Source organism: Diaporthe batatas (assembly GCF_019321695.1).
Source record: "Diaporthe batatas strain CRI 302-4 chromosome Unknown Contig00004, whole genome shotgun sequence".
Classification (NCBI taxonomy): Eukaryota; Fungi; Ascomycota; class Sordariomycetes; order Diaporthales; family Diaporthaceae; genus Diaporthe; species Diaporthe batatas.
This window is the reverse complement of record NW_025408551.1, coordinates 126,652-146,568: the sequence shown is the minus strand read 5'-3', so window position 1 is coordinate 146,568 and position 19,917 is coordinate 126,652. Positions and strand designations below refer to the sequence as shown.

General features: G+C 58.3%; 6 protein-coding genes across 6 annotated transcripts; 2 read left to right on the top strand and 4 right to left on the bottom strand.

Moving 5' to 3' along the window:
* Window positions 1-118: 118 nt before the first annotated feature.
* On the top strand, window positions 119-2,473 carry KVR01_004033 (uncharacterized protein). The gene has a single exon (XM_044789155.1). The coding sequence runs from the start codon at window positions 920-922 to the stop codon at window positions 1,946-1,948; it is 1,029 nt and encodes a 342-aa protein (XP_044646197.1). The 5' UTR covers window positions 119-919; the 3' UTR covers window positions 1,949-2,473.
* Window positions 2,474-2,524: 51 nt separating this feature from the next.
* Window positions 2,525-5,221, bottom strand: KVR01_004279 (uncharacterized protein). The gene has a single exon (XM_044784539.1). It carries the CDS (start codon window positions 3,820-3,822, stop codon window positions 2,782-2,784), a length of 1,041 nt encoding a protein of 346 aa, XP_044646443.1. The 5' UTR covers window positions 3,823-5,221; the 3' UTR covers window positions 2,525-2,781.
* Window positions 5,222-6,478: 1,257 nt separating this feature from the next.
* Window positions 6,479-7,620, top strand: KVR01_004584 (uncharacterized protein). Its single transcript, XM_044793884.1, has 2 exons — window positions 6,479-7,071; window positions 7,157-7,620. The coding sequence occupies exons 1-2, from the start codon at window positions 6,863-6,865 to the stop codon at window positions 7,398-7,400; spliced, it is 453 nt and encodes a 150-aa protein (XP_044646748.1). The 5' UTR covers window positions 6,479-6,862; the 3' UTR covers window positions 7,401-7,620.
* A 274-nt stretch (window positions 7,621-7,894) lies between these two features.
* Window positions 7,895-10,099, bottom strand: KVR01_004631 (uncharacterized protein). Its single transcript, XM_044782873.1, has one exon. It carries the CDS (start codon window positions 9,745-9,747, stop codon window positions 7,978-7,980), a length of 1,770 nt encoding a protein of 589 aa, XP_044646795.1. The 5' UTR covers window positions 9,748-10,099; the 3' UTR covers window positions 7,895-7,977.
* A 496-nt stretch (window positions 10,100-10,595) lies between these two features.
* KVR01_004242 (uncharacterized protein) lies at window positions 10,596-15,553 on the bottom strand. Its single transcript, XM_044786639.1, has 3 exons — window positions 13,470-15,553; window positions 11,863-12,253; window positions 10,596-11,763 (listed from the first exon to the last, which is right to left on the bottom strand). The coding sequence occupies exons 1-3, from the start codon at window positions 14,447-14,449 to the stop codon at window positions 11,008-11,010; spliced, it is 2,127 nt and encodes a 708-aa protein (XP_044646406.1). The 5' UTR covers window positions 14,450-15,553; the 3' UTR covers window positions 10,596-11,007.
* Window positions 15,554-16,761: 1,208 nt separating this feature from the next.
* On the bottom strand, window positions 16,762-19,904 carry KVR01_004643 (uncharacterized protein). Its single transcript, XM_044792583.1, has 4 exons — window positions 19,265-19,904; window positions 18,640-19,188; window positions 18,012-18,500; window positions 16,762-17,950 (listed from the first exon to the last, which is right to left on the bottom strand). The coding sequence occupies exons 1-4, from the start codon at window positions 19,568-19,570 to the stop codon at window positions 17,867-17,869; spliced, it is 1,428 nt and encodes a 475-aa protein (XP_044646807.1). The 5' UTR covers window positions 19,571-19,904; the 3' UTR covers window positions 16,762-17,866.
* Window positions 19,905-19,917: the final 13 nt, after the last annotated feature.

Sequence of the window (19,917 nt, the reverse complement as noted above, 5' to 3'; positions counted from 1 at the left end):
ACTACCTTTTATCTGATCCGATAGTGGATACACAGAACCACTGCCGAAGAAAGCATGGACCGTGGTCACCACCTAGTGTACTATTGTTTACCTACCTGCTTGCCTCGGAATTCCAAGGTCACATACACAGTGCTATGTATATAACAATATACATAGAACATGAGCCCGGGCTAACCCTAAAAAGAACAATAATAACTCCTCAACACAGTACTCAACCTTGCACTGGCTGTCTGATCAACCCCATCATGCACGACCACTGTGAGTGTCATGCCAGGATGCAAAGAAGAAGAAAAAAAATTGACTCGAGCGAGTTTCCACAACGCCTCTCCAGAACTTCCTAATCTGGTAACAGTAACCTCCATTGTGCTCGGCTCATGAGCAAAGCAGGGATTGTCGCGTGGTTCTTGGTAATGGGCCGCGGAACTGCCCACGGAATACGGAGTACTGTGGTGCCCCAGCCCGCCCGAAAAGCGGGCATGAGGATCTAATCTTATCTCATCTCCGAGGCTTTGGTTCGGCCCTCGACGCCCCGCAAACCGTCCATCGCCTGCGCCATTGCGTAGATAGTTCCTCGAATGTTCCTGCCCGGGCTTTCTCTTGCTCCCTCTGGTTTGTGTGATTGTCTGGCCTCTGCTCTGAACTCTTTTGACTGGCAATCTCTGGCTTCCATCTGTTGTGCGGCGGTGGGCTATATCCGTCCCTCTCTCCCTGTCTCGAGTGCCTCACATCAAACCATCTTTCTAACCTCGGCACGCCGGCAAAACCCACCCACATACCGCTTCGCGAGTCCCTGTCCTGCCGTGACCACCACGCGTTCCAGACCGCGCCCACGCTTTCCTGCCCTTCACAACCTAACCTGTGGCCGACCTTCACTCAACCCAACGCCCGCCCCAAAACCAAGACCACAGCCACGGCCAACATGACAGAGACAGCATCCGCCCCCGAGACCGGCGCAACCGCCATCGCCGACCTCCCCACCGGCGAGCCCATCCCCTCCTCCACGCCAGCAGACTCCAAGACGCCCGAGCCCAAGCCGGCAGCCCGGAGGAGCAGCCTCGCCGCGCTCCTCAGGACCCTCCCCTCAGACGCAGACGCCTTCGTGTCCCACCTGCAGCGCTGCCTCGCCACGCCCGCCGGCATCGACACCCTCCTCCTCTTCATCTGCTACACCTCGCGCTTCACAGGCGCCACCCTCGCCAACCTCTCGCAGTACCTCCTCCGCCGCTCCGACTCGCCGTACACGCCCCGCGACCTGGTCGCCCTCGTCCTCACCCTCCCCGGCAAGACCGCCGTCGTGGTCGAGGCTGCCGCCGGGGCCCCCGTCCCGCCCCTCTCCGCCCTCGCCGCCCGCCTCGCAGCCCTGCTCGCCACGAGGCTCAAGAACCTGGGCAGCCTGGCCTCCGAGGCCCGCACCATCGCCCGGCTGTGGAGCCTGGTCGGCATGTACTTCTGGGCCAAGAGGCTGGTGCTCAACCTGCTGGCCGCGCGCGCCAAGGACGAGGACGGCTCCGAAAAGGCAGCAGCCGAGGCCGAGGGCAAGCTGGCCACCCTCGTCAGCTGGGCCCAGCTGATCGCCTGCGCCGGCTTCCAGGTCCTCGAGAACGGCGCGTACCTGTCGGGCCGGGGTGTGCTGGGCTGGACGCCCGCGCAGCAGGGCAAGGCCTACGTGGTCGGGGCGCGCTTCCTGGGCGTCTACACGGCCATCGAGCTGGGCCGCCTGCTCGCCGAGTTCGTCGCCCGGCGCGGCCAGGACTACACCGCGGCGAGCCCCGAGGAGCGCGCCAAGGTCGACGCCCTGAGGCGGAGCGCCGCCATCAACCTGGCCTGGACGCCCCTCACCCTGCACTGGAGCGTGGAGGGGGGTTTCCTCTCGGACCTCGTGGTCGGCGCTGGCGGGTGCATCCCTGGGCTGATACAGATGAGCAAGCTGTGGAGGGAGACGGCATGATCGGGGCGTGGTCGGGTCTGATGACGCTTGCACGCCAGACACGTGTTCGGGCAGACAGCGAGACGAATTCAATGCAGCTGCTAGGCATTTATGACATGTTGTGGAAACACAAATCAGGCGAGGGAGTTGTCTGCGGAGAGACTGACTGGTGTTGTACATAAGCGATGAACACATAGAATTGCTCCAAAAGTAGAGCGCCATAGATCACCATACCATAACCTTACACGACAAACTCGTATATGCAAGATACTAAGCTTCTAGCTCCAATCCTCCTTGGTCTCAATCCTTTACCTTCCTTCCTCTCAATCATTCCTCTTATTGAACAAATTCCTGAGCCTACCTCATCCGCACTAAACTCGTGCACGGTACATGAACGTGTCTGTGTTACTGAACCTGGCGTGTGATCGGCGGTATCCACGTGTTATTCATCTATTGTTTTGTAGGCACAAATTGCCACCAAAATTTCGGGCCTTTCAGCGACTCAAACGAGCTCATCAGCTCCCATATCGCCCAGCCGTCTTTTTCCTAGTCATCTAGTAATACATGGTTTGGATATCATGAGCTTTATGCCCGCCCCCAGTTTTTGCCGCCAATGCAGGTCTCGAGAGACGATCCTTCCAAAAATGACAAATCAGCTCTTGAATGATGCTGACGACACTGCAATAACCTCTCCAATTCGTCGTCGTCGTCGTTGTCGTCATAAATAAACCTGGACAAATGAGACTCCCAAAACTCCTGGCGCTGGTATAAACACACGAGACACGAGGGTCTTGTTCGCTCCCATCTTCAAAATATCAATTGGCCCTGCATCTTCAGGGACCAGGCCATGCCTTCTATCGGACCATAAAACCGATAAGCATAGCACCAACGGTGAGGCAGAGAGGCAGATTTGCACAATAGAGTCTCGAAGACAGTGAGACTTGAGCGTCGAATGGGCTCCCCCCGCCCCGGCCCTGACCCCGGCCACCTCCATCATCTTGAGACGATGGTTCCGCGGTGGCACTCGTCGTAAAAGTGCTTGATGACTGTGTCACTGTTTGCGAACTCGTTTGTGTATCACTCGGAGGGGGTGGCAATAACTGCGATGTCGTGGCAGAAGTTGTCGGCAGCGGTGGAATTACGGTGGTGATGACAGAGGTGGCTGTATCTGTGGACTGTACCGGCGGAACAACCAGAGTGTTGGAGGTAACCGGTGGCTCAGGTGTCGGTATTATCGTGAACGAGCCAAGGCTCCTCGAGGTTGAGCTCAAAGCAGGAGGTGTAAAAATAACGGGGATTGACGGGGCGACGGTGGGCGGCGCAGCGATGCTGGTGGTCAGTGGCGGTGGTGGTGGCGGCGGCACTACAATGGTAGGCGGAGGCGCTATGCTGGTTGTTGCTATTATCGCAGTCGTGCTGGTTGTCTGTGCCAGTGTGATGTCGTCCCCGTTCCCGTCACACGTATGCAACAGCAAGACTCTGCGCTGTGCAAAGTCAAGCACCGAATCCCTAACCGAGGGAACATCGTCGCAGACATCATTGACGACATCCTCAACCGTCTTGATGCCATCCCGGCATGTGCTGGAGCAACGCTCTCCTGAAGCAAAATCGGCCTGGGTACATCCCATAAACGGAGTGTTGTATGCCATGTTGCACGACGTGGGCAGGACCCCATTCGCGATCGGCTGGAGGTCGTTGAGGGAGACGGCCGCTGCCGTTGAGAGCATGGCCGCCAAGCCCCATAGCTGTGACGGCTGCCTCCGCCTCGCCCGGGCATGGGCTGCCATCCTGCGGGTTGCCTTTGTCTCCCTAGACTCCCAGCTCAGTATGTTGGTGCACGAGGTTGTCATCGAGCCGAACTGGATTCCATCCCACAAAATAGGCCCCGGGGCCATGTGTTACAGGGACGAGAGCTGAGGGTGGGATTGAGTGCCGGCAGCAGGGCCAAATGGTCTTGTAGTCTGCCGGACCAAACAATAAGATCTTTGTAAGACACAAGGCCGGGATTGCTCGTCACCCGTGACGAACCGGGTCAGTGCGTGCGTGTGGGCGCCGGGTAGTTGGCCGAAACTCGTTATGTGTCAGGCCGTGGTGAAAGATGAGGTGATGTGTACTAGCTTCGCGGTGATGGGCACTGCCCGAAGACGACTGAATAAGACCGGCAGAGCGTGGGAGACCTTTCCCGGTCAATGCGGATGTTAAGCCAAGAATCCTTCAATTAAGATGTCAACTGTTCCAGCTGGCAGTTTTGATAGCTGTCGATCGTCACCAAGCCTTGCTAGTCGAAACACACACACCAGGAGAGGGTTTATCAGGGCTCAGCAGCAACAGCCCGTCACCCAGCCTCCCTGGTCGTCTGAGCCAACACCACTCTTCGCGTGACCGTCGTGCGTGGTGAGATCAGGGCGGGGGCTCCAAGACTGTCAATGTCGATTGCCGCAGGCGAGCCGAAGAAATTGGACCGATGGGACGAGTGGACGCTGCGTGAGTCTCGGACCACCAATCGCGACTTCGATGCTGACCGGACGAAAAGGCGAGAAGACGGCGTCCGGCGCGGAATCCCAGGTATGCGGGTGAAAGGGGACCAAGCTCAATGTCGAAACGCAGTGGCTGTCAGGTGGACAGGCAGAAAGTTAACACGAGAAGGAGAGCTGGTGGCATCCAAAGCAGCAACCACCCGAGGTTTAAGATGGTTATGACGAAGTGGCGATTCACCCACACACACACACACACCCACTCGATCCGAGGCTTGGTTTTAGGTCTTGAGGCGAACCACCCGCCAGCTCGCCAGGGGAGATGTAGGCACGGCCTGACAGCTCCCAACTGCGCAGTGCAGGTGACAGGGTGGTTGGTGGGAGTGTGAGAGGACGTTCAAACGCCAGGGGGGTTATGGCTTCGACAGGCCGGGGTGGTGTTTGAACTGTTTGACCGAAGCTGTACGCAGTAGTAGATCCAAGAGACCCCTGGACGAGCCGTCGAGGACTGCAGCAGATGCAGCAGAAACCAGAAACACGAGAAGCGGGAGTCTGAGAAACACTGCGACTCCAGACAGCCGCAGCTTCCTTATTATCTCTTGTTAAGAGCCGCCATCTCGCATCTCGCCGTGTCAACTGCCTCGGGACGCCTTGCCGACGACGCAGGCTCTGCAGGCTGCAGGCTGCAGGTGCGAGCCAGGCCGAGTTTGATTCGCTGCGAGTCGAATACATGCCTGCCTGCCTTGTGAGGCTCCGTTGTTTCAATGGCCCGTTCTTGAGACCAGAAGCTGTGATCTGGGGGAGCTGCTGGCTTACCGCGCGGACAGGCCAATCCTGTCCAAAGGCTAGCAGGTGCTCGGGGCACATGAAACACGGGATTGGGGCAGACGAGAAACGGCGTGCCCACCCCTGCCGAGGCTGGAGGCCGGAAACGCCTGCTTGATTGGCTGCCAGCTGCCGCGATGGAGAGCTGTCCTACCCTGCCTGCCTGCCCCCCAGGTTGCCAGGCTTCCCAGGAACCACTTTTACACCGCCAGAAACAGGAACAGTGTGCTGGGACGTCTGGGAGTACTCCATACAGAATACAGAGGAGCAGCCTCCCTGACCATCACATCAACGAGGCATCATCATGGCCCCAGGGCCCCAAGGAATGAGTGACGAGCTACTGCTGCTGCTGGTGCTGCTGCTGGTGCTGGCCCGCGGCTGGGCTAGGCATTCATTCCACTAGTCGGCCCCACTGAAGAAGCTCTCTCTCTCTAAGCGCGGCAAGCTCTCGTCTCTTGTGGTACAGATCGCGAGTTCCTACGCCCTTCTTGGAATAGACAAACAGTAGCTTTCGTCCAAGCCGAGCATAGACCAGATGCCCAGAGCCCACAGATATGTCCCCCTCCTGGAGGCAAAAACAAAGGCAAAGGCAAATGCACTCCAAGTTTGGCCGACTGCCTGGATATCGGCCGATGACGTACCGCGAGATCGACCTTGGATCGTGGGACTGTTTCCCACAAGACCCCCAGGCAACCTTCTGTAGGAGAAACTTGTGTGTTTTAGGAAGACAATGACTATGGGACGCTTATTTAGGAAGATATCTTCAAGACAGGCAACCCATACGGGCTGCGTAATTTCCAAGGGCGTGACTGTGTCGCCCACATACTCTTTTATGAAAGGAGAATTGCATGGGCAGTCGCTCTATTGGGTCTTCTTTCCAGGTCTGACTGACCGGGTTGAGTGAATTCCCCCATGCGTGCCGTGAGGGAGCTGTCGTCATTGTCGACGGCTATTAGTGCAGTGGCTTCCCAATTTGGCCCATAAGCAATGGCCCCAGGCAGCGTTTTCTGGAACGGTAACTCGTCAGTCTGCAGCGGGTGTCGCAATAAAGGCAGGCTGGGGCGCCGATGGTATATTACTGGACACAATGCACGTCTGCTTACCAGCACGACTGCTCCCCTACTGCGCTATGTGAGTGTAGCACATCTGCAAGGTGCTGTATGACCTGGACAGGTCCTGCGGCCGAATACTTGGCCGAGTATGGACATGTGTATTTGATCTGGCAGCATCAGCTCCCGGTGGTAGGTTGAATCTCATACTGAGGCTCTTCGCAGGTTTGCCTGCAGTTATCTTGCCTACTAGGATGTGCTCGGCCGCTACAGTACTCATACCAAGGTCATACCACGGTCAGGCCGAGTCGAGCCGCCCTAGCTTCGAGAGTCTCTGCATCATGGACCCTGAAAGCGGCAACACACCCCTGGTGATGTAATCATCAGCTGGAATGCGACCACGCAGCCCAGACCAAGGCGCAATATGGAAGACTTGCACTTGTATGTCCTAGCTGCTGCCGGACGGTAGGAAGCCCGAGAGCCTCACGTGTGCTCTTCCTCTCCTTCAATGCCTTCACCAAATGGTCTTCACTCCACTGGATATTCTTGCATAGTAAACACCAATCATAGACCCATTATCAACAAACATGTCATCCACGAGGTTTCTCATATCCCGGCCTCTGGCCACAGCCGCAGTGAGACCCAGGCGTCTGCCCATCCGGCTAGCAGCACCGTCCGCAGCATCCCAGCGAGCCAACTACTCCCCGATACCACCACTTGACAAGAAGAACGACGACCTGGGCGGGCCATACGGACAGGAGCCTCCAGATGTTGAACACCGGCAGAAGCAGAACCGGTATGACAGCACCCTCCCTTCCCTGCCCTCCCCTCCCCCCAACTCTGGGGTCTCACGGCTGACTGGCAATCTCCCGCGCAAGCAGCGGGTTCGCCTTCCGCACGGCGGTGACCCTCGGCCTCGGCCTCGGCGTCGTCGTGCTCTTCTCCATGTTCGCGAGCCCAAGACAGATCGCCCAGCACCAGATCGAGAACGACAAGGTCATCGGTGGGGGCCCTTCCTCCAACACGGGCAAGGCCCTGGCCGACCTCAAGCGCCGCGACGGCGTCAAGACCTCCCACCAGCTTCACCAGGAGCAGTCGGGCTCGAGCATCCTGGGGACCAAGTGAAGGTTGGGGGGGTTCTGCCGGTCTGGGCTCTGGGGTCGGACCGATCTGGCACGGGAATTGTCGTGCTTGTCAGCCACTTCCAGGGCGTGGAGCGGGTCTAGGGCGAACTGACAAGGCGAGGTGCTGGCTCAAGCTGGTGGCCGTGGAATAAGTGCATGTATTGAAGATGGTCTAGAAATAAATTGGCGTGATAGATAAAACGGATTGGTGTCTGAAGGCGTTGAAAATCCACCGACGTGCCATGACCGACTGCTAGGCTCTCGTTAACAATCTTCCATGTCTCTGGCGAGATACAATGTGCTTGAAAACAGGGGACCTGGCGTGAGAAGCTGACCGGCGTTATCGACGTCCTCGAAAGCCCGCTTTGTTCGCAAGGGAGCCCTGCAAAGGGTTAAGGCTTCGCCAACGGAAATTAATTTAGTCAGACATGTGCAACATGTATGCATAAATCCAAATAAAACCAGGGGACGACCGGGAGCAGGTGGACAGACACATTGAGAAGAATCAAAAATAAAAATAAATAATCTATAGTCTGGTAGCAAGAAAGTGTTATAACATGAGGCTGAGCGATCTAACATCAGGACCTCTTCTGGGCCATCTCCTCGCCCGCAAACTCATCCCATTCATCCCACTCGCCACCAATTCCGCTATGCCCATGTAGTCTCCTGCCCACCCAGATACCAACAGCGGTAGCCAGGCTCGAGAGCAAGAACCATGCCTCGAACCAGCGGTCGACAAACGTCGGCTCGAGGGCGCTCTCCAGCGCGTGGCCCACCGCGCTGCCCATGTCCTTGGGCAGGTTGCTCCGGAGGAGCAGGCCGGCGCTGATAACGTAGGTCGCGCTGGTCTGCCCGATCAGGAGCGCCAGGTTCGCCTGGGCCTGCTGGAGCAGCCCGGGTGCCCACTTGGCGAAGATGTGGAAGGTCTGGACGACGGCGTTGGCGCTCGCGATCAGGATCACCCCCGACAGGAGGAAGGAGATCTGCCGCGCCCAGGCCATCTGATCGAGCTTCGGGTCCCAGTGCTTCGCGAGCAGGCCGAGGAAACGGTTGATGGGGTCCGAGGAGCTGAAACTCGCCGACGCTGGGTAGTAGAGCCGGCGGAACGAGGTCAGGGAAGTAGCGAGGATTCGGTAGACGCAGTAGATGCTGAATATGTAGGCCGGGATGGTAAGCAACCGGCCCCATGCGGTGCCCGCACGCGCCTGGGCGGCCTGTTTGCTTCGGAGGGCCGAGAGCGCCGAAGAAAGATTTGATTCCATGGTCTCCAGCCCCGATATCTCCATCTGCAGGGCCTTGATTTCTGCTGCGTCGCCCCCGCCGCCGATGCCCTTGAGCGACCCCACAATCTTGCCCATGACGCCAGAAGAGCCCGCGTTGGCGTTAGAATCTGTTGTTGCGGCCTGTTTCCTCTGCAACGACCGCAACCTGTGTCGCTTGGTAACCAGCAGCTCTCCCGTGGCCTCCAGCCCGGCGAGCTTCCTCGCAATGTCCGCGTCGGTGATGGGTCTCTTTCTCCTTGAGGTGCTATCCGCCAACATCGAGTATGGGCTCGACACACTCGCGAACCCCGAGAGCAGCGCCATAAGCGATATACCAATAATACCGATGCGCTCCAGGCACGCCCGCGCAATAGTGTCTACTGTCCAGGGCAGGCTGGCGCCATCTTTCCACCTTAGCCCCAGGGTCATGCCCGTCGCATCGAAGCCGCCCTTGTGTCTCGCACTCCTCGAGTAGATAAAGCCCTCGTCGCCCGCATGGCCCGCGGGGACGGCCTTGCCAATACTCCAGAATACGAACAGCCACAGCCCGAAGCCGAAGCCTTGCAGGGTCCAAGCCCAGCGGGGAAACCTCCCCTTGGCGGTGCGCTGAAAGCTACACAGCCCGGATCCGGCCAGGACGCTCTGGATCTCGAGGAAGGGGATGACGCCGACGAGGAAGAGCAGCAGGGTGGGGACGACGAGCCTGAGGGCGGCGTCCCTCGCAGCCGCGCTCACGACGTCGGAGATCTCGGCCAGGATCAGCTCGCCCAGCACGGTGGCCAACCCGATGGTGGCGGCGACGGTGGCGGCGGCCAGCCGCCTCCGCAGTGACTTGGAGCCGTGCTCCGAGTGGACCTGCTGCAGGGAGGGCGGTGCGCTCGCCGGGAGGAGGTGGTCCTCGCCGTCGCGGGCCGCGGATATACGGGACAGCCGGGGGATGAGCTTCTTGGAGACGGCGGTGGAGACGGCGAAGAAGGTCAGGATGAAGGGGGTGAGCGACAGGATCATGCCGACCCAGGTGGTGGTCGAGGCTGGCGGGGCGGCGGAACACGCGTCATCGTCACAGGAGTATTTGGGGAGTGGCATTTGCAGTTGTTGGCCGCTCTAGAGACGCGCGGCAGAGTCGGGGTCGGCGGGGAGGGTGGTGTCGAGCAAGGTTCGAGGGAGGGTTGTGCCAAAGGCCGTCGTCGAGATAGACATGGATTGCATTTCAGGACTCGGCGGCCGTCTTTGTTAGTCGATGAGGTCGATGAGCGACAAGCTGCTGTTTGCTGGGCGACGGTTTGGGGTGGGTTCAGCGTTGAGACATTGCAGGACAGCCGGAGTAACAGCTTCCTTGTGATCACAAAGTGTTGGGTTTCGCAACCGCCAGAGACCAGGTAGGGTGGTTATGTTTTGTCTGAAAATTAAGCAGATGAAGATCACCCGTCGAGGTGCCAATGGAATGGGATGCTGCAGAGGAGATCCATCCGACACCCCAGCGTCCCCGACTGCCGGCCCAGGTCAGGTAGGAGGTCACCCAGAAGGCACTAGCACCCAGGTAGTTCAGGTACCGAGTACCTTGCGTACGTCCTGGCCACCAGTATTCCGTACTATGTATTGCCCGGCCAAGAAACCCCTGAAACCCTCGCGCAGGATGGCGGGGGTCCCCAGAAACCGGCTCCCGAGCAGTCCCAGTTCGTATCCATATGATATGTTATGTAAATACATATAGTTTGCACGTGTGCAGTGGGCTTTCACGGTCACGGTCGTGCTGCCACTCCTCATACTGTAAGTCTACATACTTCCGAGAGTTTGACAAGGATCTCCAGCTTGTTGATGTCCGACCCTCGTGCCGTCGTTGGAGCACGGCTGCCCAGCTTTTCGCATCCGTACTCGGGAGGGGCTTGTCATCAGCACAAGAAGCTACATCTCGAAGGTAAATCCCGCCGCGGCTGGAACCATGGATAGATTGATTCGGTGCTACTCGATTTGGTGTTTTGATTTGTTTCTTTCATTGACTGATTGATTGATTGGACTTTGTTGGTAACAACTCAACAGCCGCCCGCGGAGAAAAGAAATGCTACTACCATGACCCGGCGGTGACTGTGGAACACCTGAGATGTGACCATTTACACGAGCGGCGTTCCGGAAACCCCCAACGTTTCTCGCCCAGTGACATGACTTGCCCTTTTGAAGTGTCCGCTCTAGGTGCTCAGTAACCCTCAACTCCTTGCTCATGGGGAATCAAACCAAAAATGCTCTCGCGATGATGTGGTGCGAGGAGGGTCAAAAAAAAAAAAAAAAAGGAATGATGGAAATGTTGCCCACGGATCGAGCAACGAAGAGACATCAGAATGGCGAGGCTCACTCCGGTGACGTCGCCCTTATGGCGCCTCCACCGTCCTCGTCGTCCTCGTCGTCATCCTCGTCGTCCTCGTCGTCCTCCTCCTCGCTGGGTTTATGCTTCAACAACGCTGCCGCCTCTCCAACCTCCATCTTGTGCAGCCGGTCCTTCTTCTCCTGTTCCTTCTGTTTCTCCTCAAGCTCCTTCCTCTGGGCCTTGAGGAGCTGTGCGCCGCTAGTGACCTCGAACTCACCCTCGCCCTCCTCGTCCTCTTCGCCACTGCCTTCGTCCTCGCTGTTTGCCGCGCTGGCAGAGGGTGTTATCGTCGGCGTAGAGATGAGCCGTCCGGGCTCCTCCGTGCTTGTGGCCTGGCTGATCTGACTGAGGGAGCTGCGCTGCCGCTCCGCCTTCCTGAATGGTTTCAAGGTCGGATCAAACTTGGCTGGCAGGCCCATCGCCCTCGCCACCTTTCCGGCCTCCTCATCGGCAGTCAGTTTGGACTCGATCCCCCACTCATCAGCAGCGTCGCTGTCTGCCTCGTGGATCCCATGGTTCGACTGCAGCATCTGCCGGTAGCTCTGTTTCTCTGGATCCGCATCACGCTTGCCCTTCTTTTTCTGTCTTTTCTCGTCGGGCCTGACAACCACGACTGGTACTGGACAGTACTGCAGACAGTACTTGGAGAACGAATTTCGCGTGGCCATGAGCCCTTGGAAACCCCCGAGGGTTCTTCCTCTTGTGCCGACGATCAACATGCTGGGCTGGTGTAGTTGTATCTGCTCAACAATGTTCAGTCAGAGCGGGCACGATGACACGGGCAGAGAGCACATCTGGTTGGGCACAGGGTGCGATCTACGGAGGGGGGACAAACGTACCAAGCGTTGAAACGTCGAGTGGAGCTTACCCACAGCGTACTCGAGGACGATACTAATGGCCTTGCCGTCGCCGCTCTTGGCTTTGATCCTCTCAACCTCGGCATTGGCCTCTGCCTGGAAATCGGCTATCCTCCTGTCGGTCTCGAGCTGGCGGACATCTTTCTCAACAACGCGCACACAGATTATCTCGTCGCCATCTTCGACAAACTTGTCGAACAGCCACTGCAGAGCCTCGTCGGAGTATTGATGGTCGTCGATACCGACCATGAAGGTCCGCGAGCGTCGCTTCGAGTAGAAACCTAGATGGCGCACGACCAGAGTATACGAGGGGAAGTTGTTCTTCGTGGGCTCGCCAATCTGCACATTGTTGAAAGTTACGTGCTTTCGAAACCTGTGGGAGCCGTCTTCAGTCAGTGACGCCATGTTTGCGGTCTGGGTGCTGGCAACAGTGCGCGCGTGACGGTGATCTCCTAGGTGTCGAGTGCGACAGCTCTGCGAGGGGAGAGAAAAAGTATTTTTAAAAAAAATTATAAAGGAAGCGCAGCAGTTCGCGAGGGGTTCGACGGCTTCAGCGTGTTGTGTGTATGCACGCAGTTGAGGCTTCTCGTTGAGTGTGATTCGTGCAGGGGCAGGCAGAAGGGAAATGATGACGGGCGCTGGTGATGTGAAGAGTAGCAGGTTCGACAATGCTCAGCCCCATTGACGAAGCCAGCCGCGAAAGCAAGGTAGCAAGCAAGCAGCACTCCAGGGCCAAGTACGAACGACTGGTCTGTCTGCATGTGCATACGCAGGATTCCTTTCCCACTGGCTTTTTGGTCACTAACTCTGGCAGGCAGTCTTGGGCAGCCTCGAGGAAGCCACTTGACTGGAAAAGGGGGGCCCCGGACCCTCTTGGCGGGCTGGAAGAGTGGGAAGGAGAGGAGCAACTTTGCACGAAGCGGGGTGATGGGCGTGGTGGGGTTAGCCGCCGCTACACGCAGTGAGCAGGTACTGCTGTGGTAGTAAATGACGAGAGGCTGGCTGGCTCCCTTGGCCCCGGCCCTGGGCACAATTGCAGCCGGACGCTCACACACACCCAGAAGTCGAGTGTTGACCGGGTTGAGCTTCTCTCTCGTGTCAGGATGGTGCGAGATTTTAGCGACGCTTGCCGTGCATGATTTGATAATCTCGTGTGTGTGTGGGCTCTGCGGAGGAGGCGGGCATTTAAGACAGCTTCCCCGCCTGGAGAGCCTGAAATAAGTGGTTGGGTTTCTCGACCGGACGTGAACCAGGAATGGCTGTCCTCTGGCGCACAGTGGAGCTCCCAAGGTGCGGTAGGCCGGACAATGTGTGACAGAGCAGTTAAAATCTTGCCGGGTCTGCAACCGCAAGCCCCTGGTCGACTCTTTTCTCCATGTGCTAACTCCAGCAGCATTCTTCTCCAGTACACAACACACATCGCCGTGCACCCAGGAAGTACTCGGGACACAAGCACGCAGATACACTGCGCCGATGAGCGTCCTCCGGGCACACAAGGCGGGAAGATCCCCCCCGAATTCAATGAGGATAGGATGGGTGTATGTTTACGAAACAGAGTAAGCTGCCATAAAAATCCGGACCTGACTCACCTTGATAGTGGCGGCGGAGAGTTCTTTGGCCGTCTCGTGCGACCTTGCGGCAGGGACATTTTGGGCAGCTGAAACGCCACAGAGTTGATGCTCGACTGCCGTGACCCGTTCCCACTGATGCCACTCAGCGTGCTCGATCGCCCGGCATCCTCGTCGTAGTCGTCCTGTGACTCCCTGGGGCTGACGGCGGTCGACGGAGAGGCGCTCGAGGTGGCCGTGTGAATCTCGTCGGATTGGCGACTTGCGTCCTGGCTGCTCTCGTCCTCCTTGGAGCCCTTGGTCGGTATGGCGAACGTGATCTTGCTGGCCTGGGTGTCTACCTCGGGGCTGTCCTCGACGTGTGTGCCCGGCGTGTCCACATGCGGGAAGTACTCGATCTCGGTGACGGAATCAGTGATGCGCTCATCCTGGCTTTTCCTCATGCCCTCGCTGTGGCCCGTGTGCTTCGGCGACTGGGGCTGCGTCTGCGTCTGCGTCTGCGTCTGCGTCTGCGCGACGATGGTGGTGGGCGATATGCCCGAGCCTGGGCTGGGGATGGTCTCGTCAGGTTGCGGCGGGCTCGAATCTGCCACCTTTTCGGATTCGGCCGCCGTCACATCTACAGATGCAGTCTTGGTTGTCGTCGGGGGCGCAGGTGCCGGTGCGGGCGCCGTTGCTTTCTTTACAGGTGAGTCACCAGCCCCAGGCGCAGGCGCAGGAGCAGGGGAGTCTCCGGCTGTCGACTTGGTGGCGCTCCATCTCCTGTCTCTCCATCGTGAACCTCGCCGCCGTAGACTGAGTCTCTGGGCCAGGGCCTTGGTAGCCTCCATCACGGGTGTGCAGACAAGTCTAGGAACTCGTATGCATGTGGGTTGCGGCAGGGGGGCCGTATGGTCGTCTGGGGAGCTAGGCTCCAGCTTTGTAGTAGAAGCTACCGAAGCTGAGGCAGGGGTTGGGGTCAGGATGGGTTTCTGGGGCTGGCTGTTGATTTTAGTGACCATGGGTTTTCTCCTCTGTCGGGCAGCGATGGGGTTATTGGCAATTTGGCCCAGAGGCTCAGGCCGTGGTCTGTGATGACGCTTCCCAAGCTCGTGTGCCGTTTGCCTGGCGGTTCAGAGGGAAAGGAGCCCCAGTGGCGGAGGCTGAGCGACTCCTATAAGGTTTGCAGGCTGGTGCGGTTGAAGCTTGGCTGGCGTATATCCGTGTGGTTTGATTGTGATGGACGGGCAGGCAGGTGACCAGTCGAGTTGTCGTGCTCCGTACCAAAGCAGAGCTTACCACTTTGAAGCCCTTGGGGGCCCGCAGGCTCTTCACGGGCACTCACAGACTCCCCGAATGTGCTCTGAAAAGAACAGACGGAGGCGCCGCTGGCCCACCTAGGTAAGCTTCGAAATAGCAAATGTGACTCTGGGGATTGTAAATTGGGTTTGCGCCAGATAGGGAGCGGCGACAGGGACGAGGCTAGTTGTTGTTTGGTTTGGTTTGTAATATGTGGTGTCGTAGGAAGGAACTGCTCCAACACAATTCTGCCGGTCTTTCCCCCCCACGAACTGCAACCCAACAGCAACGCGAGGATAGTTGGCCTGCCAGAAGGCCGGTATTCCGCAGCTTGGCTGGGCGTGGAACGGAACGGAACGACGGGTGCTGCAGTTCGACAGGTGACGGTGCTGCGGTGGGAGGTGCACAAATCTGGAAGTTGGTCGGGCAACTGGTGGCAGTGCTGCCTCGGCGTGCGTTTGTGGTGCGTGGAGTCGGCGTGTTGGCGGCAGCAGCAGCAGCAGCAGTAGCGGTAGCAGGCAAAAACAAGACGAGACAAGTCCTCTGCTGCTGGTCTGACAACGTGGGAAAAGAAGAAGACGGGAAAGGGGGGCCAAGAGAACGAAGCTCTGACCACGCCCTGTGCGTGGGCTGGACTGGGTGTTTTTGCCTTGTTCTATCTCTTCTCCCGTGCCGTTTGTTGGACCTTTTTGAGGATGGAAGGGGAAAAAGAAACACTTGGCGGGGCGCTGTCTCATTCTCGCAGAACAGCGGCCGACTGCTCTATTCATACGAACCCCGTGGCACATGTGTGCAGATCAGGTCAATATGACATGACATGGCATGAGTACTGTGGCATACGTAGAATGCAGTCCGACCAGGTGGCCGGTATGGGCATATCTAACTTGCCTGGGTGTGCGTGCAGTATAGTATGTACATACACACGAACAATACAAGTCAAGGCGTTTGTTCTCTTCCCGGCCGGGGTACGTACCAACCCTGACCACCTTGGCACTCAAATCACTGCCTCAGAAAACAACATCCATACCCGTCTTGTCCTCTAGCCATGGTAGCCAGGCAGCCCAGCAGCCCAGCAGCCCAGGTGGGCTTCCCCAGGAATCGGCCACCTTCAGACAGCGCCGTCGCACCCAGTGCAGGACTTGGCTTCTTGGCCTGTCCCAGGTTCTTGACTCTCTTTCGCTCTCGGAGCCCACCTCGGTGGCTGCTAAGCCTGTGGGAGAGCCCGGATGGTGTTGCATCTGGGCCCAGCAGGCCAGCAGGCCAGCAGGCCAACACCGCACACGGCAGCCCGGCCGCCCAAGTCCATGAAATCCATGCCCCAAGATCATGAATGGGTGGCCCTGTGCCTCAGTTGCCCCCTCTCTCACCACCATGCCCCCCCTGTGCCATTCTGGTGCTCACACCCAGGCTGATGCCAGCTGCCGGCCGAGGCCAAGGCGATCCGTTGCTCAGCCAAGAATGGGTAGTGCCCCAGCACGGGGATCCTGCCTCCTGTCCTCGGGCGCCCCAGGAGCCTCGACGTATGTCTGCAAAATGTTTGGTGACGCCACGCAGGCCACAGATCCTGCGCGCCTGTGTTGGGCCGTGTGGGTCCTCAAATGCTCCATCTTCACCCGCCCGGCTGTTGTCTGGGCCCTCTGGGCTTCCAAGACCCTCTCTGGCGTTCTGGACGCCTCGAGGGGGGCGGTATGCCGGCTGGACGGCATGTCACCCCTGGCATATGTGAGGAAGATCGCAAGCACGCCAAGTACATTACCCAGATATGGGGGGGGGGGCGCAATTTGGGAATCTCTCAGCGGCTGGGACTTTGGCCATGTTGTACGGGTAGAGACATGAGGTCGCTCACGGTGGATCACATCTCGCGAGGCCTTCTATTAATCCCCCGACCTATTATCCATTGGCCCATTGGGCCAGCACGACGTCGTGTCCGCTTGATAGGCACCACCACACAAACCCTCCCGGCCACCCGGCCAGGGTCAAGACTTCGCCCGCGGCTGCTCCCTTTTCCTGGCATCTCGGCAGGCGCTCACCAACAGGGACATGGGCCAACATCAGTTCCCGCCCCGGTCATTTAGATAGCACTACCGCGCGGGAGCAATATTAACAACCATTGCGGTGGAAATGAGATGAGATAACGGCCAATCCTGTGTCCGTTGTTTCCAGCTACCGTCCTGCAGGATGGCGGTGGTGGTGGTGGTGGGCGTCATAAGCGTGGACGTCCCCCACACAGCTCGCCGCCCACATGGCTTGTATATTCTACAATCTGCCCTACCGAGCTCGAGGCTGGTGTCTTTGATGATGTGATGCCCGGGCCGGTCGCACAGGAAATGCCGTTTCTACTACGACAGTGCTTACCTGCCCCCGGCCGAACCTTGGCCTCGTAATTTCTATATCTCCGACCGGAAGACGAGCCAGCTCCCAGGACGCCTGCAGGTCAAAACAGGAGGGAAGGAGTCCCAGCTACCTGAGGCTTGGCATATGCACGCTGGGGACGGGAGTGTGGTTGTCATCAGCTCTGCTTATGAGGAAGTCGTTCGGCACGGAGCCATTGGTGGGCGCCCTCCTGTGGGTGGTCTCTTAGCGCAGGCTTGGTACGGATACCTCTGCGGCATTCTCATGTTGGACGAGGCCTGATTCTCAATGTCGGGTGCTCAAGCAAGATCATACATTCGCGATACAACGCTGAATCGGTTCCAGCACGACAGTTTTGGACCGGCAAACAGTTGGCACCTATTCCCACCCTCACATGACTTTCTTTCAGCATTGCCAAGTCCTCTATCTTCTAGTTCGTCATGGTCTCCGCGCCGAGGCGGTCAAGGACCTGACACTCAGAAACATCGGCATCTGCCGGGGAGTGCATCGTTACCAAATCATCGCACGCTGCCAAGATTTTGAGGCACCTCTCCCACTGGTGTGGCTGTCTGTGGGCTTCCGACTTCGTCCCATCAGGATGTCAGCCTTCCGGCCCGATTCGAATGGGCTTCCTAACCCGTCAGGGGCATTTTGCTGCTTCCCGAGCCCTCCCTGAGTTCCCTAATGTCCGGAACGCCTTGTGCAATGCAGACCTTTTCATCCGCGATTTCCAAATCACACAAACGGCCACTTGTTCAAAGTCCCAATCCTCGGGATGTCGGCTCCGCTCACGCATAAGTGCGGGAGAGGTTCCGCAGGTACCAGTCCACAAGCTTGCGGCCGACCTTGGCTTCCGACACGTGGATCAGGTCCTGGTGGTAGTCATTAGCACACTGAGCGACTGAGGGAGACAATATCGCGCATAATACTTACACCTTGCATGGCATAGTCCAGATCGCTGACGTTGATCAGCTCACCATCAAGCAGGCCACGCTCTGTCCAGCGCAGCTGCTTGGTCCGCTGCTTGGTGACAAGAAGCCATGACCGGAGCTCCTCCGGCTGGACCTCGAGGAAGCCAGCCAGCTTCTTGAGATCCATGGTGGTGTAAAGACGCAGGTAGGACTTGACGGTTGGGCTCCACATGTTGGTCTTGACCTCATCCATGAAGATGGACAGGTGGTGCTCGATGGGGTCGATGTTGGACTCCGGGTTGTCGAAGTCTGGGGGAACAGGGGAGATGAACTTGGGGCAGGCGTTGCGGAAGAGCTCCTCGAAGATGGGCAGAGACTCGGGTCCACCGCGCTGCAGCTTAAGCAGCTGGTCGCCGTACTTCTCGCGCAGCGCCGTGTGGATGGTGTCGTCCAGGCGAGTGGGCTGGAAGGCGACACAGATGGCGATCAGCGCCAGCATTTGGTCGTTTTTCTATTTGCACCTGTTAGTATGCCATGTCCCTAACCCAACAGGGTGATGGTGATCGTCCCGCGGCTAGTGCCTGGGACTTGACCACCCCGAGGACATCGTCACCCGTGCCTCCGGTGAAATGAGGATGGTGAATGCTGACCTTGGTGATAGAGTCGTACTGGGCGCTCTTCTGGAACTGCTTGGTCCGCGAAACGTAGACGAGGATGTGGCTGAACATGCGGATGGCGTCGGCGTAGCGGCGCATCATCATGTAGGAGAACCCAACATAGTAGTAGGTCGTGAAGTGGGCAGCCATGACACGGGCGAACATGGCCTTCTTGTTGAGCTCGATGTCGTCGAGGGTCTTGAGGGCGAGGCTGAAGTCGCCGAGCAGACAGTGGACGCGCAGCAGGCCGATGATGGAGAAGTAGCCAAGCATGCGGTAGAGGCTCTTGGTTCCGTACTCGCCCGCGACCGCCATGGGGTCCTCGCCGCGACGCCCGGCAGCCAGCTGCTCCAGGATGTTGGACCGCTGGATCAGGGAGTACAGCACGTTGAGGACGCTGTAGCAACCCCACGTGTTGGGGTTCTCCCGCAGGTTCTGGATCTCCTCCTCATTGTTGGCCTGTCTCGCGATTCGCATACGGTAGGAAGAGAAGGAGTTAAACTGGTAGATGAACTCGTCGATGACATCCCAAGCCCAGTAGTACTGTGTCCGCAGGTCAGCCTCACAACGATCCTTGTCCATGACCAGGCGGGCGGGCGGGTGTGGGACAGGTGCTCACAGATGGGGGCTCGAGATCAACGGGGCCCTCAGAGTTGAGGATGAAGTGGAACAGGCTGCAGTAGGAGTCGTAGCTCTGGAACTTGACCTCGAGGGGGGCGGCGAAGTCGAGGGGCTGGGCGGCAGCGGCAAGTCGTGACTGGATGTCGTCGGTCTGCTGGGCCATGGTCAAGGAGTTGACCTGCGAGAGTTCGGCCCCATCCTCGTACTGGACCTGCTCCTGGTAATCGGCGACCAGTGCTTCCTCCTCCACATCGCTGTCATCGAGAACTCGCGCAGGAGCTGCGCCATTCTGGAAGGTGGCCATCTTGGCGGATATCTAGGGGCGTGTGTTGGCAGAGAGGTCGCGTCCGCGGCAGCTGGTTGCTGAGATTTCGCGCGGAGTTTGGTAAAAATCGGATCTTGTGGGCAACACAGCCAAGCAGCGCCGCCGTAAGCGCAAGTCCCCGATAAGTGAATGAGATGCCGCGCTTTGGCTCTGACTTGGCTTGGGTCTGCTGGGATGCAGGAGGCTCGGATGAGCTGTCAAGCGATGCTCAGGCAGGGGCGGGGCTGTTTGGACCGGGGCTGCTCGACGTTCGGAATGATGCTCAATGCAGAGAGAATGCAGGCTTGTTGTTGAACGTATGCCGGGATGGGGGCCTTCACTCCTTT

Bases quoted from the DNA above. Each gene is read 5' to 3' on its own strand.
- KVR01_004033 (XM_044789155.1), top strand. From the start codon at position 920: ATGACAGAGACAGCATCCGCCCCCGAGACCGGCGCAACCGCCATCGCC.
- KVR01_004279 (XM_044784539.1), bottom strand. From the start codon at position 3,822: ATGGCCCCGGGGCCTATTTTGTGGGATGGAATCCAGTTCGGCTCGATG.
- KVR01_004584 (XM_044793884.1), top strand. From the start codon at position 6,863: ATGTCATCCACGAGGTTTCTCATATCCCGGCCTCTGGCCACAGCCGCA. The intron at 7,072-7,156 runs GTATGACAGCAC...CCGCGCAAGCAG, and splicing joins CACCGGCAGAAGCAGAACCG to CGGGTTCGCCTTCCGCACGG.
- KVR01_004631 (XM_044782873.1), bottom strand. From the start codon at position 9,747: ATGCCACTCCCCAAATACTCCTGTGACGATGACGCGTGTTCCGCCGCC.
- KVR01_004242 (XM_044786639.1), bottom strand. From the start codon at position 14,449: ATGGTCACTAAAATCAACAGCCAGCCCCAGAAACCCATCCTGACCCCA. The intron at 12,254-13,469 runs GTGAGTCAGGTC...CGGCTCCCACAG, and splicing joins TCTCCGCCGCCACTATCAAG to GTTTCGAAAGCACGTAACTT. The intron at 11,764-11,862 runs GTACGTTTGTCC...ATTGTTGAGCAG, and splicing joins ACTCGACGTTTCAACGCTTG to ATACAACTACACCAGCCCAG.
- KVR01_004643 (XM_044792583.1), bottom strand. From the start codon at position 19,570: ATGGCCACCTTCCAGAATGGCGCAGCTCCTGCGCGAGTTCTCGATGAC. The intron at 19,189-19,264 runs GTGAGCACCTGT...CTGCGGACACAG, and splicing joins TTGATCTCGAGCCCCCATCT to TACTACTGGGCTTGGGATGT. The intron at 17,951-18,011 runs GTAAGTATTATG...GACTACCACCAG, and splicing joins TGGACTATGCCATGCAAGGT to GACCTGATCCACGTGTCGGA.